Here is a 14,078-nt window from a genome sequence, read left to right as displayed (position 1 = left end):
ATATGAAAAAAGAAACCACTTCACAAATGGTGTACTGTCACTTTGTCTGCGGTCATCGAACCGTCGCCATTTTTCTTTTATTTGCACGGGAATAGAAGGCGAGGAATCTTGTTGACCTCTGTACGTGGCCATTTTATGAAATACAGTCAATGTAGACGGAGCAATGCTTTTGTAGCGCGAATGAGCCGAACGACTTTTGAAGCGCCGTTTGCCACGCGACATGTTGACGGTTTCCCCCAAACTGTCCAATTAAAAACGCTTTGCGTTAGCATCGGTTGGCTAGCACGATCAACATCTAAGATGGGAATTCAAACTTAGAAAAATAGCGCATAGCCAAGCTATTACGCTCCACAACACAACTGCCAATGTTTTAAGATGGCATTTAAGTGAAACCTATCAAGGAAGTACACTTATGGTTTGTTTAGCGTTCAATGAATATTGTTCAAGTAATTTGATTGGCTATTCTAGGTGCATTGCAAATGCACCTCGTCTCACTGGTCATTTGATCATCAAATGATTATAAGACACACATAGAAATCAAAAACTTTATTACAAAAATAAGTTACACTCACCTCCATTTTACAGTATAAAACAATTTATTTGCAGGAATGCAAAAATGTTGTTGGCCACCAACAATAGTTTAAAACTGCTAGCATTTTTTCTCAAAAGGTGGTTATGATTTCATTGAGGGAGTTAACTGTAGCCTATAGAAAACTGGAATTCATCAGCACAGTTTTCTTGGAGCCATTACCTGGAAATAGAACGTAATCTCTGCAGCATCCCTTCTACCAAGGTGTTACGTTGACCCCACACCAAAACCATGACAGCAGACATGTTCAGTCTGGGCAATATCGCCACAAGTAGCTTGAACATTCTTTTAGTCAATGGTTTGGGAGATGGACAAGGGACTCGTCCGGTGTTCAACTGTTTGAAGATGTTTCAATATAAAAACAAAACCACCGGTTGACAGTGGCAAAAAAGGGACACTGCAGGGCTTTTATTTTTGTTATCAAATTAAAATCAAAGGCAGTCTGATGCCCGTGACATTGAAGCCTTTACAAAAGTAACATTTTATCCAAAAAAAAACTATACAAACAGTAACTACATACTCTGAAGAAGCAAGGCAGCTAATTCAGTTTAAAATAGGATAAAATCAGAGCTTGTTCTGACTCATCTTATGAGATTGTTTTGCATGCCCAGTTTGACTGTTTGCAGTGTCAGAGCTGCAGCGAAAATGACTATATTACATTAAGTACATTGTTTGTGTGCTACAGCTCTTGTGCATAATTTTTTTATGAGAACAAGCCCTGTTTTCATCAATATAGTTTCCCTATTTACAGTACAGGCCGGGTAGTTTAGTCCTCTGTACTGAGGTAGTCAACCAACCCTTTAAAGACAAGTTCTGAACAGAACCACTTTCCTGGAATGCCTGACCTATCCATGCCAGGTGGGTACACCCTAAATAAAAAAACCTGCAAATGTTCTTTCAAACATCCACATCAAAACGATTAACATGGATATTCCAACATTTAAAATTGCGATTAGCACAAAAATATACAATAGCATCAAGCTCCTTCGAGCCACTTCAAACCTAAGAAACTTAAAAGTGCAAATTCATCAATAATTATTTTAAAATGGCATGTTCGGGGACAGGGAACAGGGGGGGATTGTTAGGGCAATAATATGAACCCTGTATCAGGGCAAGCTATTGGGGCTCGGGGCGAAAGAGGCTGAGGCGAATACAATAATCGTGCGGTCATCTTTTTCAAAGTGGCAGTTTCTTTTCAAAACAAAACTTGGGGAAGGGAGATGCTTCTTCTGTAAGGCTGGAATATCATTGGACCTTTTTTTGTCACGCTCTTTTTTTGTTTCAATATCCTTTGCAGCTCATGGTGTAACCCCACACATCAAGTCAGTATCCACTGTGAGTGACAGGTCAGGACCGGCCTCGGCCCCGCTTCCCTGCTGGATCAATCAGAGACGAAGACAGAGTCAGTTTATTAAACCCTATTAATTTAAGTACTTAACTTCGGCAATCTGACAGAATTTATATCGTTTTGAATTCAAGTGTTTGTGTTGACTCAAAGGAATGGAATCTCATTTAATTAAAAGGACTTTGTATTTCGCAATGTGACAGATTTTACGAGCACACAATTAAACAGTTACCTCTGCTTGTTCCAGGGCCACCCCGCTGCGAAAAGGCCAGTCTCCCTCGAGGTGTGATGCCGCCACGAGCCCTAGTCTGACCTACACCGCCACGGACACTGCCCCTTGCTCCTCTGCCTCTCCCAGAGCCCTGGAAATCGTCGTAGCTGTAGAAGGGGTCGTCATAGCCGCCCCGGTAGTTGTGGTAGTCGTATCCATAATAATCGTAATAATCTTCGTAGCCGTAGTATTCAGGAGGGTAAGAGTAACCTCCGCGCCCACCTCTACCGCGGCCTCTCGTGGGTGGCGGCATGTGGGGAGGTGGATAGTAATAGTACTCATCATACCTGGAAATTAAAATAAAATGTCTCAACATGGGAGCATTGTATTTAAAATCTACTTCAAGACTATAAGATCTACTTTTACTCATCTTACATTTGTGTTTTGGCTGCCTGTCTCTGCGCTTTGCGCTCTTTCCTCTTCTGGTCAGGGGGCTTGGCAAAGACTATCTCAATATGCTCTCCTTCCAGATCTTTTCCATTGAGATCAGCAAGAGCCTGTGAAAATGTTCAATTAAAATAGCTTCCCGTAGTCGACATGTGACAAGGTATCCACTCTTATTTCAGTACCTTGACAGCACCATCTCTTTCCTCAAAGTGAACGAATGCGTAGTCTTTCAATTTCTTCACACGCTCCAGTTTACCAAACTGACTAAATGCCTTTTCAAGAATCTCTTCGGTTACAGAGCTCGCCAAGTTCCGCACAAACAACACTTTCACCTGTGAACAGAAGCACATTTCATCATGACTCAGATCTGTGCTACCATGTACCAGAAAAGACAATTTGCATTTCAAGCTTTACCTTGGCCATGACCTCTGGGTCTGGGTCCTCGATGGGATCTGCCCACTCTACAGTGACCACATTACCCCAGACCTTCACCTTGCCGCTCATCAGACGCCGGCGAGCCTGAGCAGCCGTCTTGTGGTCTTCATACTCCAGGAAGCAAAAGCCACGGTTCTTCTTCTTGTCATCAGGTTGGTGATATAATATGACATCATTTAAACCCTCTGTGGATCACAAAAGTTTAAGTTATCTACAGTAATAATTACCCACAGGAATAAATTACAACAAATACTAACCAATGTGACTGATACAAACATTGTGCCAGGGGCGAGAAACGCACTACATCATATAGAGATTGTTTCTAATGATTTGGCACCTTATTTAGCTTTGTGAGTGGGGGCAAATAGGGGGAAAAGAGCGATAGAGACAGATGTGATGGACCAGGACTTTCAGTTTTATATGACTGCAAACAACAGTTTGGTAAACAATTACAAAACAAATGAGATTGAAATGGTAAAACCTCACCTGTGACTTTTGCAAATTCTTCAACAATTTGCTCTTTTGTTTTACTCTTGGGGATGGAGCCGACAAACAGTCGATTATTGGCCACAGAGATGCACACGCCAATTAGTTTGCCAGGTCGGATTTCATTGTTGTTGCACTGCAGCGCAAAGAGGGAGAAAACACAGACAAAAAGAGCTATGTCGTCAATTAATTTGTTTTAATATTTCTATCAGTGACACATTTCTGCAGTGTTGTGGGGTTCTGAGTATTTTACTTTAGACTATAAAAACAGATTACTTATCTGTCTTCACCATGAAGTCATACCGGCTTTTTCCACTCATCCTTCAAATTGCAGAAGGCACGTACCAGTTTGACAGCCTGCTGTGCCGCCTCTTTGGTGCAGAAAGTGACAAAGGCGTAGCCTCTGTTCAGGCCACTGAGGGGATCCATCATCAGACGCAGGTCCCAGATAGGGCCAGCTTTCTCAAATAAGGGAACCAGCTCATCCTCAAAGAGGTCTCTGGGGATTTTGCCAACAAATATCTGGCGCAAGGGAAAAATTACCATGCAAGTAAGTGTCTGTTTTAAAACAAATGAGACACAAATCTTGACTTTAGACATCGAATCAGGACTTTAGATATCCAATCAGCTCTTAGCGATAAACCATCACTGTAACCGGGATTTCTACAGTGAGACAAAAACTGTCATCACACCCAAACCACACCAGCTTGTACAATACAGTACACACATTTTTTAAACAATAGCAGAACATCAAAATTTGAACAGTGAGCGCACTCTCTTTCCACGCACCCAATTTAGTTTCTAGGACATACCATTTTTGCTCTTTCCCATCTTTGGGAATGACAAAAACACAAAAACCTTTGCAAAAAACAGAAAAAAACAAACCTTTTGTCTTTTGAGGTGTTTAAGTTTGGAGGTTTCACTGTATCATCCTAAACATATCTCGTCTTCTATGCGAGTTATGGGTGCATCAATAACCTGCTAATAAAGCAAATGACTTGTTTACCTCTGTCCCAACAGTCGGCTGTACCCCTGAGTGAGCTGACTCAGGTGGCGGACCGCCATACTTTCTCTGGCCTGTAGTGACATCGAGTGTGTAGCCAGTCCTCTCAAGCAATGCCTGACGATAGTTACAGTGATATTATAGAATAAATCATGTCTTCAAAAGAATACAATTGTGGTGACATTTAAGACCCCAGTTTGAGTCTGGTATTTTTTTTACTCTGAAGGATTCATACTCTAATGCACTTATTAAATTGGTTCTCACTTTGATTTTGGCTTCATCTGGTCCTTTGTTAGTGTCTGACACTTTGGTCCCTTGTTTCTCTCTTTGCCTGTATGTCTTCATCACGCCACAAAGAAAGGCACTTTTGTTCTGAAAGGGAGAGGGTAAATTTGGGGAAAAAACAGAAATTGAAATTCAGTAGAAAAGTCTAATTGCAACTACAAGATGATTGTCAAAAACAAATTAACTTCATCTTGACATGGTATGAAGCAGTAGTGGGCATTTGAAACAACATTTCATAGCTGAAAAATGAAACTATTGACTGGCCATCAAGACATTCAGTTTCAATATTTTAGCGCGAAAGGAAAATCTCAGAATAGTCTGTACTCGTTTCCATGACTGTCACATTGAATAAATTAATGCTGCCAAGGCCTGGCACATAGGCCCATGTGTTAACGGACATCAGGTGCCACGTCCCATAAAGCTAGGGTCATTTGGCCGCCGCCCCCCCCCCCCCCACCCCCCCTACATACACATACACACTAAACTAGTCAAGACTGACTCACAGCCTCAGCTGATTACAACTAAGTGTCACTCACAAGGCAATTAACACTTCCATATGGCAACAGCACTCTAATGAACGGATAACTATCATCCGTAGTTTAAAGACATACATAAATATTGTGGTTGCTGCTTCCTTACCTGAACATGTGAGAGGTCGCTGTCCTTGAATTGCAAAAGGACTTGGAGAGCACCTTCGTCGTTAAATTCTTTCAGAGCCTCAATTGCTCGATCATCCAAGTCACTGTGTGACACCAATCCTGCAGTAGTAGTGGGAGTAAACACATGCAGAGGCAAAGAGCTGAGTACCAAACTTCCAATATAGTCCAAGACACTGAATGGTAGCACACAAGTTAATCTTGTGCCTAAAATAGGGAATTCGACATCTTCTGTTGAGGGGCTATAATGGGTCTAACATAAAGGGAGCTTATTACACCTTATTTTCCAGCTAGCATGTTACTGCAGAAGTAATCACACCTGATGTAACAGTGCAACTCTATACACCAACTACAAGTTTTTAATGAGCTACTGTGCTTTAGTTCCATGGAAGGGTGATCACCTGTGCTTGGCAGTCTAACACAGACAGCTTTTGCCATCGTTTCTGCTTTGGATAGTTAAATAAATAAATAAATAATGGCAGCGGCGCCACTGGTACATTTTGGTATGTGGCTAACCTAACGGGACCCTAAAAAAGGCACCCGAGTTTGTCAGAGGCCCTGCAGTTAATTCAAACTAATACACAACTGCTTCAATGAGAACAAAATTGTGCTAAATTGCATGGGAGATTGGATAGACTAGAAGGTACCCAAAGTGAGGGGGGGGGGGGGGCAAGTCTGTTGACCTCACACCAGTAGTGAAGCAACCATATAGGGAATGCAAATGCTGCCACTGTTTACACTTTCACTGTTGTGATGTGTAATTTAGCATTATGTAGCACTGCAGTACCCATTTTGGTAGGAACCACAAAAAGTTGCTTCGGGATCCCAATTCCCCCACTCAAAATGGCAATAAAGTGACAATACATGCAAGAGAATTACCGACAAAAAGAGTTGCATATTATCATATGCAAATGTACTAACAGTGCCTTACCTGCTATGTAAATTTCATCTAGTTTTTCAGCAACTTTCTGTGGTAAACCAGCTTCTAATAAAGTCTGGAAGTGCTCAGAATGGGTAACTGCAGCAGAGGTGTCCATTGGTTCTTCTGGACCATTTCCATTTATATGTTCTGTGGCCATGTCCCCAGAAATCTGTGTAAATGCAATGAGCCAAATTAATCCTGATGCAATGGCATGGTTTGGGATGCGTTTTTAAGATGGTGTCTCAAACTTGACAGGCAGATCATTTTCACAATTGTCATTTCTCTGTGAAATACATTGCATCCATAGCAAAGGGCAAGAGTGCTAAATTTACAATAGCTGTGTGGTCTGCAGACATATATACACTAAATTCTCACTGTCCAAATATATATACTGTATCATGTAACCTGCATGGTATTGGACACAGGCTAAGTCTCGCACACACAGTTCTCCAGAGTTATTCCATGACATATTGTAAAACACTGCTGTATGTCAGTGTGACAATACTCTGCCAAGTCTACTTGTTAAGACTAAGTTGGTGCTTCAAGTGCAGAAACTCGCCTGCGCTGGTCTCCAAATTACATGTTAGCTTACCTTCTGTGCGCTGACTTCAGCACAGACTAGATACACGTGTTCCATCAGAGCGCTCGTTTGCCACTTATATGTAACGAATGTGACTTTTAGCACGAGGCTTCGTGCCACCCTATGACTACTACTACATGGGTGCTATATTTAAACATCTTTGGGGGCTTTACTTTCTTCTGACCGTCTAAGCTTAGGTAGGCCAAACGCTCAGCTCACATTGCAGCACTCTGTAACGTAGTTTATTCAAATTAGTGGATGCACTTTATTTGAGTAAGATCACATTAACCCCATTATTTTAACGTCTACCAATACTGAACTGGACCATCGAATATTTGCCTTGAGATTTTCATTCTGTCATGTCGGTAAGCACGTGCTTTCAAAGAAAATATGCATCTACCACGTCAATTTTGAGGACATCAATTCCAAAGAGCAATTAAAATTCGTAACATACGCCTTAAACTAACAAACGGGTTAATTCGAGGCGTACTGAAGTTGTTACGCGTGTGCCTCGCGCACGTTGGTCAAGCTAGTGGGCTAGTTTGCAGGGCTAAAGCTAATCCAACTAGCCGTAGGTTTATTGGACAATAACAGCGCGTTTGCGTGAAGCCTTAGAGATTGCATCTTTATTTCATACTTAAAATGACAATCTGTCTCATACACTCATTGGTCTACAAATATCACCGATAGCATTGATAATAGCAATAGCCAGTTAGCTTCAATTACCCTGTGATGACAATGAGCGTGTCAATTCCATGATCTGTCAAAATAGGCTAGCTTGCGCTAGCATGCTAATTCGAAGGGAATTTCAGTGAGGCCATTGTTAGAACGGCAATGGTCGGCACGGATTTAACTAGTTCGGAAAATATGGAAGTTGAGTTGAACCGGATTGTAAGAAGCATGGTGAGCTAAGGATATAGCTTGCTAGGTGCGTGCTCTGCCAACGTGCCGCCACATAGGAAGAGTCCATTTTCAAAAAGCCGGTCCGGAGAACTCGTTCCCAACCACCACCAGTTTCCACATTGTTTGAAACAGCAGCGCACGAATGAGACTTTTCACACACAAACCCCAGCAACGATAACGCGACCAAAGACTAACAAACGCCCTACCTGCCGCTGGATCACCACCGTGTAGGGTGTAGGGTAATTTGGAAGATAAAGGTTATATTTGAAAGACGGAAAAAGTGGAAAACTCCCGGCACGGGTCCGGCCTCAGTCATTCACTCTTGATGATGTAAAATGGCTGCCACGTTCACGCCTCGAGTTTTGTCTAGTCGATGGGGTTTCTTGCAGGGTTGTGCACGGGCTCTGCCTTGTAAACGTTTGTACAGTAGACTGCCAGACCAGGGAGGGAGGCTCTCCGGCTACACACCAAGACGGTCAACTATGGCAAACATAAAGGAGGTTGTTCCACTACTCATGCATGTGCTTATTCTTTTATCTTAGAACGAGCACCAACTTTCACAACCATGCAACGATACCAGCGAATTACAAAATAAGCAACATTAAATATACTCAACTTGGTAGGTGATGATAGTTAACGGTTTGCTACCTACCTTGGTTAATAGGGTAAACAATACAGTCCAACACTTCATTTTAAATATCGCCAAGATATGTTCATATTGTATCCTCAATATAATTTAACAAAGCGAGGTTGGAGTTGCTGTAGGGCCTGTAGGTTCTCCTTTCTCCCACACTGTGTCACTCTTCTCATCGCTTTCACGCAAATCATCTTGGACAAAAGAACAAGGTTTCAAACCAAGGAAAGCAATTGAATTATTTGAGCAGAGGAAGCTCGTTTGCGCTCGTCCATATGCTGGAGCATAGTTCCACTTGGGCATATGGTTGTTTTCGCTTAAAAAGGAAAGTTCACTATTCACTATGTTCACTATTACTTCCTTTCTTTTTTCCTCACATTGACCATCACAGAACAATCGCAATGTAAAATGTCCAGGCAAGTGCACTGCTTCTTGAACATGCTAGAATTTTACAATGAAAGCTGACAACCAACATGCCATTTTTCATTTTCTTTGCTTCAAAGTGCATGAACTCTGTCCTTCATGCATGGCAAAATCAACATCCATTACATCAGAGGGAACAAAAAGGAATGCTCGTGAAGTCATTCTTTTTATGCATAAAATCTCTCTTCTGTAACAATCTAAAATCGGGTGGTTCCCTGTGTCACTTTTCTTTATGTATTCATGATGTACAAACATTCTTATTGATACAGCCCATACAACTTCCATGTAGAGCTACAGTACTAAAAGCATGCCTGAGGAACATGGATCTAATGCATGCGGGGGTAAAGCATGAATCAGAAATTGGATGCATTCTTGTAAACATTGCCTTTAAAAATAAATATGGCAAATAAGCACTTTGTCTTGAAGAGGTGCGACAATCGGACACAAAATTCTAAGATGTGCTGTTCCAAAAAACTGTGTCCAAATGTTGCAAACATAAACTCAAACCAAATAAATCAGTTTGTGTCAACATGAGTCTCCCTCCTCCTCGTTAATTGAATTAAAAGCCATGGGATTTATCACCCGAACAACCAAGCGTGTGGGAAGAGGGTACTTTAGTCGCAAGAAACAAAATAAATTAATATTAATCCTTGACATTTCAGATACCGGGGGCGAACAGATTTTGGTCTCTCAAAAACGATCGGGTTTCGCTCTGTTTATTAACATGTTCCTCCATCCTACTATACAACATGTTTTAAATAACCAAAAGCATCGAAACAATACCAAAAACACAACAATTATAGATAAATGATTGATAAATCTCAGTTCAAAATGCATGCACTGTGAAACTAAAACAGTAACAGTACACAAGTTTCTATATATTTTGAGTGTTTAAATATTTTTATTTTATTGCTTTCATACACCGGCACAACTGATTTGAATCAAGATGTGATTGAAGTGTCGACGTGATTGTTTTCATATAAAAGGTTTTCACAGGATTTAGTGCCATTGGGATTTACGAATTACAGCCATGTTATGCAGAATGCCTCAAATTTCACATCACAATATATTTTCAAGGTTACATTGGCTTGAAATCATGAGACTGACTTCCCTTGGTTCCATTTCCCATCTTCTGTCACTGTCCCTCAGCTCAATCAACAGGCAAGTCACATTTTCAGACAGGTGATTTACTTACATTTGCAGATTGAAACAATAACACTCTTATGTGAAGTCATAAAATACAATGAAAAGTGGTACGGGCGACCACAAAATCAGCTCCAAGATCAAGTCGAATTACAGTGAAGCATACAGTGTGTGTGCGTGTCTGTAAGAAATTACTGCTTGCGAAGGGTTCTAATATAAACACATCATAGTTTTGTTGTTTTTGGAGCGAACATTACATTAAAAGATTGAATTGTGAGTAATGGAAGAATAAACAAATACAGTAACTGCATGAAGTTTGTTTACATTTGATCTGTCTTCATGAAAAGCAATGCGTCAGAGAGGACCATCTTAGAGTTATTATTTTATCTTGATTCTATGTGACATCATCTTCAGAGATAGTTGTTAGTGATGCGTTATTCTCGAGGTACTGTCCTGGATATTATAAGATAAGATGAGATATCCTTTATTCGTCCCACACAGTCGTTATGATGAACAAAACAATGAAACAAACCAAAAAAGGTTAAAGTAATAACCACTGTATTGTTCCAATAAACAAACACATCAAAGTACACTGTCTGGCCTAGTCAATAATTGTCTGAAGGCGTATATATTACTGTAGACTTGAGACACTTAAAAACAGACAATTTACAACAAGGTTACAAACAATTGGTCACAATTCAGAAAAACAAGCCAAATCTGCCAGAAAACTTTGAAAATATAAGTTTCCCAGGTAAAAAAAAACCCAACAACAAGGTGAACTTTTACCAAAATGATGACAAAAGTCTGGCAAAGGAAAAGAATACTTCGTCACCTAAAGAATACTACATTGTGTGTCAAATGTATTGCATTTACTACTATGGATTTTCTTGGTCGACTGGTTAGCACGTCTGCTTCACAGTGCAAAATTCATGGGTTTGATTCCAGACCCCGGCCTTCTCGTGTGGAGTTTGCATGTTCTCCACGTGCCTGCGTGGGTTTTCTCTGGGTACTCCAGTTTCCTCCCACATTCCAAAAACGTTCACGGTAGGTTCATTGAACACTCTAAATTGTGATAGTGAATGTGAATGGTTGTTCGTCCAAATTTGCATTGCGATTGGCTGGCAACCAGTTCAGGGTGTACCTCGTCTGCTGCCCCAAAACGGCTGGGATTATTGGCTCCAGCGCGCCCACGACCCTTGTGAGGATAAGTGGTTCGGATAATGGATGGAATGGAACCCACTGGCCGAATGCTTGACATGCAGTGACTCTTGGTCATTTGCAACTGCTTTGAAGCTTTTAAAGTAGAATGGAATTGAATCCTACTGAATTGAATTGAGTATTGCACATAATACAACTCAGTTCATCTCCTTCTTGTTGTGACACAACAATTAAAAACGGTCAATGGTAACTAGGAAACAAAGGTATTCCAATGACCATCATGGAAGAAAGGAGGAGGTTGGCGTTTCAATGCTTTCAAGAGATTATTAAAGAGGTCATCATGCATGGTGAGAGAGATGATAGATAAGGTTGTCAGGTTTCACTTAATCCAGGAAGCGATGGAAAACAAGCACATAGGTATAAAACAGCTTGAGAAGGACAGGTCTTTACCGGAAAGTCAACCTCAGCAGACCTATTCAAAAGAGAAAACTTCAACACTGAGAAAGGTAATTCAATGATAGTGTGTAAATGTACAGTATATGGGATAGATTACACTCACTTGTAATCCTAAACAGGACAGAAAGTCAAAATTGTATGGAAATGTTGAATTGTTTTAAACACATTTTGTGCAATTAGGCAGCCACTGCAACCATAATGGGAGCTGTGAAATTTGTTGGACCACTTCTTTTCTTAGTGACGTCTCTTTTCTGCATGGTCGATTCATATCCCGACTTGGACTTGTCACACAGTGAGTTGTAACTTCCTTCTTTCAAATTAAAAAAAAAAAAACAAACAAAAACTGACAAAGATTGTGTTTGGATTTATTGCAAAAATGTAAACCACAAACTTTCCAACTCTGATTCCTTTTCTATACAGTAGGATGTAATGAGTGCGCGCTGAAAAAAAACGACTTTTTCTCACGGGACAAGCCGGTCTATCAGTGTAAGGGCTGCTGCTTCTCGATGGCTTACCCGACACCTCACTGGATCAAGAAGCTCATGATGAATCCAAAGAATATCACTTCAGAGGCAGCGTGCTGTACTGCGAGAAACAGCGAATTGGTAAGAAACTGAAATTGCGAATTTGCACTGCAAAAACGATTACATTTTAAGAGTAGTGAATTGTGAAATATGTGTGCAAAGAAATATGTGTGCAAAGAAACTCGTGTTATAATCCTCATATCATCCGATTCAATCGTACCCAACCTTTTGGCCAAACAAATATTGATAATTACATTTGCAGTAATGATCGTAATAGCCTAAAAATAATTCATCGCTACTCTGTATGAAATGAAAAGACATCATAAGGGATTAATATATCTCACACGATTAGCACATCTGCATGACAGTTGAGAGGTTCCGGTTTCGAATCTCACCTCAGGCCTTGATATCGTTTTTTTCTGTGGGCACTCTTGTGTGCAAAGCATGTATGCTAAGTGAATTGAAGACTCTAAATTGTCCATATGATTGGTAATTCTTGCGAGTGAGTCGCCACCAGTCCAGGTTGCACCCTGTCTCTGATCCACGGTCATCAGGGTTAGGCTCCATTTGAACCATCACTCACCCAGACAAGCAGTGGGCAAAAAAATGGATGAATGGACTCTCTCTCTCTCTCTCTCTCTCTCTCTCATTTTAAAATTTCAATTCACTTGTTAGGTTTTACAAAGAACACCCATACATTAGTTGTCCAAGTACATTGCAATTGGATTATTAATTGGTTTTAGAAGAACATCAGTCAGTTCAACAGTTTCCCTGGCACGAACACCGAGCAAGGGCACTGACTGACCTGAGAATATTGACTCAAATTATCCCTGGCATCTGGCCGATACCTCCAGCATCCAGATTCGGTAAAAAAAAATAAATAAATGAAAAAATCAAATGTTATTTGGAACAAATCACTGGCAATATAGAATAAAATATCCTAAATGGCTTGGTCTCTTTGACGATGCAATGTTAATGGATAAATAATCATGCTGTATTTTTGGTTTCCTGAACAATGGTGGTTTGGGATTTGAAACTCTTATTCAAATAAGAAATCTCAACATTATTCCATCCAGTCATTTTCTTTGCCACGAATGCTGTTAAGGTCGCAGGGAGCTGGAGCCTATACCAGTTGATTTTGGAGACAGGGAAGGTAAACCCTGAACTGGTCACCAGGCAATGACAGGGCACATATAGAGACAGAGAACTGATCATACTCCTAACGTCACTGAGTGGGAACTGATCCCACACTACCTGCAACAAAGTCAGGCGAGTGTATCAAGATACCATCAGTGACCACATCAGTAACAATGTAAAAAAAAAAGGAATTTACTTCTGTTTATTTGTACACAGGTGAAAGTGCAAAACTTAATGGTGAGAAACCACACTGAGTGCTACTGCGACACCTGCATCTATCACAAGATCTGAATGATGGGAGATGGCGATGGGTGGGCCAGTCTTGTTCTGCAACAGTGTGTCTTGCCTTCGGTGTGCACACGCTTTATCTATTTAGGAAGGCATGCTGTAGTACTGCCAAGTCATATTTTGTGTAATGCTCCTTTGTCTATGACGTGGCATGTACCGAAACAATGTGAACTCATAATCATTCGTTTTCAGTGGTATGTATGTAACATTGGTTTTTATGTAACATTGATAAATATTGTTTGGTGATTAGTATGTTATTTGTAGCGATTCTGTTTGGCAGATAAAAAAGTAAATAAATAAATGAAACAACATTAAAAACAGAGAGTTTTTATGTCAAAATGGTTATGCGGGCTGAATGAAAGCTACATGTAAATACCATTTATTTTACTAAAAAAATAATAAACACCAAATGCTGAAATAAACTCCTCTAGCCAATATTCAAGGCAAAACAAA

General features: G+C 40.5%; 2 protein-coding genes across 3 annotated transcripts; one reads left to right on the top strand and one right to left on the bottom strand.

Moving 5' to 3' along the window:
- Nucleotides 1-531: 531 nt before the first annotated feature.
- Nucleotides 532-8,235, bottom strand: LOC127615165 (heterogeneous nuclear ribonucleoprotein Q). Of its 2 annotated transcripts, XM_052086747.1 has the most exons (12): nucleotides 8,069-8,235; nucleotides 6,389-6,548; nucleotides 5,441-5,559; nucleotides 4,781-4,888; nucleotides 4,520-4,633; nucleotides 3,859-4,035; nucleotides 3,514-3,649; nucleotides 3,007-3,212; nucleotides 2,775-2,924; nucleotides 2,581-2,702; nucleotides 2,167-2,492; nucleotides 532-1,965 (listed from the first exon to the last, which is right to left on the bottom strand). In XM_052086747.1, exons 2-12 carry the CDS (start codon nucleotides 6,534-6,536, stop codon nucleotides 1,937-1,939), a joined length of 1,635 nt encoding a protein of 544 aa, XP_051942707.1. In that variant the 5' UTR covers nucleotides 6,537-6,548; nucleotides 8,069-8,235; the 3' UTR covers nucleotides 532-1,936. The 2 variants fall into 2 exon arrangements, with proteins under 2 accessions (XP_051942707.1, XP_051942708.1); XM_052086748.1 differs by lacking the exon at nucleotides 6,389-6,548 and having other exon boundaries at nucleotides 8,069-8,234.
- Nucleotides 8,236-11,549: 3,314 nt separating this feature from the next.
- LOC127614927 (glycoprotein hormones alpha chain-like) lies at nucleotides 11,550-13,943 on the top strand. The gene is made up of 4 exons (XM_052086389.1): nucleotides 11,550-11,726; nucleotides 11,857-11,968; nucleotides 12,097-12,281; nucleotides 13,554-13,943. The coding sequence occupies exons 1-4, from the start codon at nucleotides 11,565-11,567 to the stop codon at nucleotides 13,626-13,628; spliced, it is 534 nt and encodes a 177-aa protein (XP_051942349.1). The 5' UTR covers nucleotides 11,550-11,564; the 3' UTR covers nucleotides 13,629-13,943.
- The last annotated feature ends 135 nt before the right edge of the window (nucleotides 13,944-14,078 follow it).

This window comes from Hippocampus zosterae, chromosome 14 (genome assembly GCF_025434085.1).
Source record: "Hippocampus zosterae strain Florida chromosome 14, ASM2543408v3, whole genome shotgun sequence".
Classification (NCBI taxonomy): Eukaryota; Metazoa; Chordata; class Actinopteri; order Syngnathiformes; family Syngnathidae; genus Hippocampus; species Hippocampus zosterae.
This window is presented reverse-complemented; position numbering and strand designations above follow the sequence as displayed.

Coding starts and splice junctions, on each gene's coding strand:
- LOC127615165 (XM_052086747.1), bottom strand. CDS start 6,536: ATGGCCACAGAACATATAAATGGAAATGGTCCAGAAGAACCAATGGAC. Junction 4,634..4,780: donor CAGATGAAGCCAAAATCAAA/GTGAGAACCAAT, acceptor AACTATCGTCAG/GCATTGCTTGAGAGGACTGG. Junction 1,966..2,166: donor TGGCCCTGGAACAAGCAGAG/GTAACTGTTTAA, acceptor TGATTGATCCAG/CAGGGAAGCGGGGCCGAGGC.
- LOC127614927 (XM_052086389.1), top strand. CDS start 11,565: ATGGTGAGAGAGATGATAGATAAGGTTGTCAGGTTTCACTTAATCCAG. Junction 11,727..11,856: donor AAACTTCAACACTGAGAAAG/GTAATTCAATGA, acceptor TTGTGCAATTAG/GCAGCCACTGCAACCATAAT. Junction 11,969..12,096: donor CGACTTGGACTTGTCACACA/GTGAGTTGTAAC, acceptor TTTTCTATACAG/TAGGATGTAATGAGTGCGCG.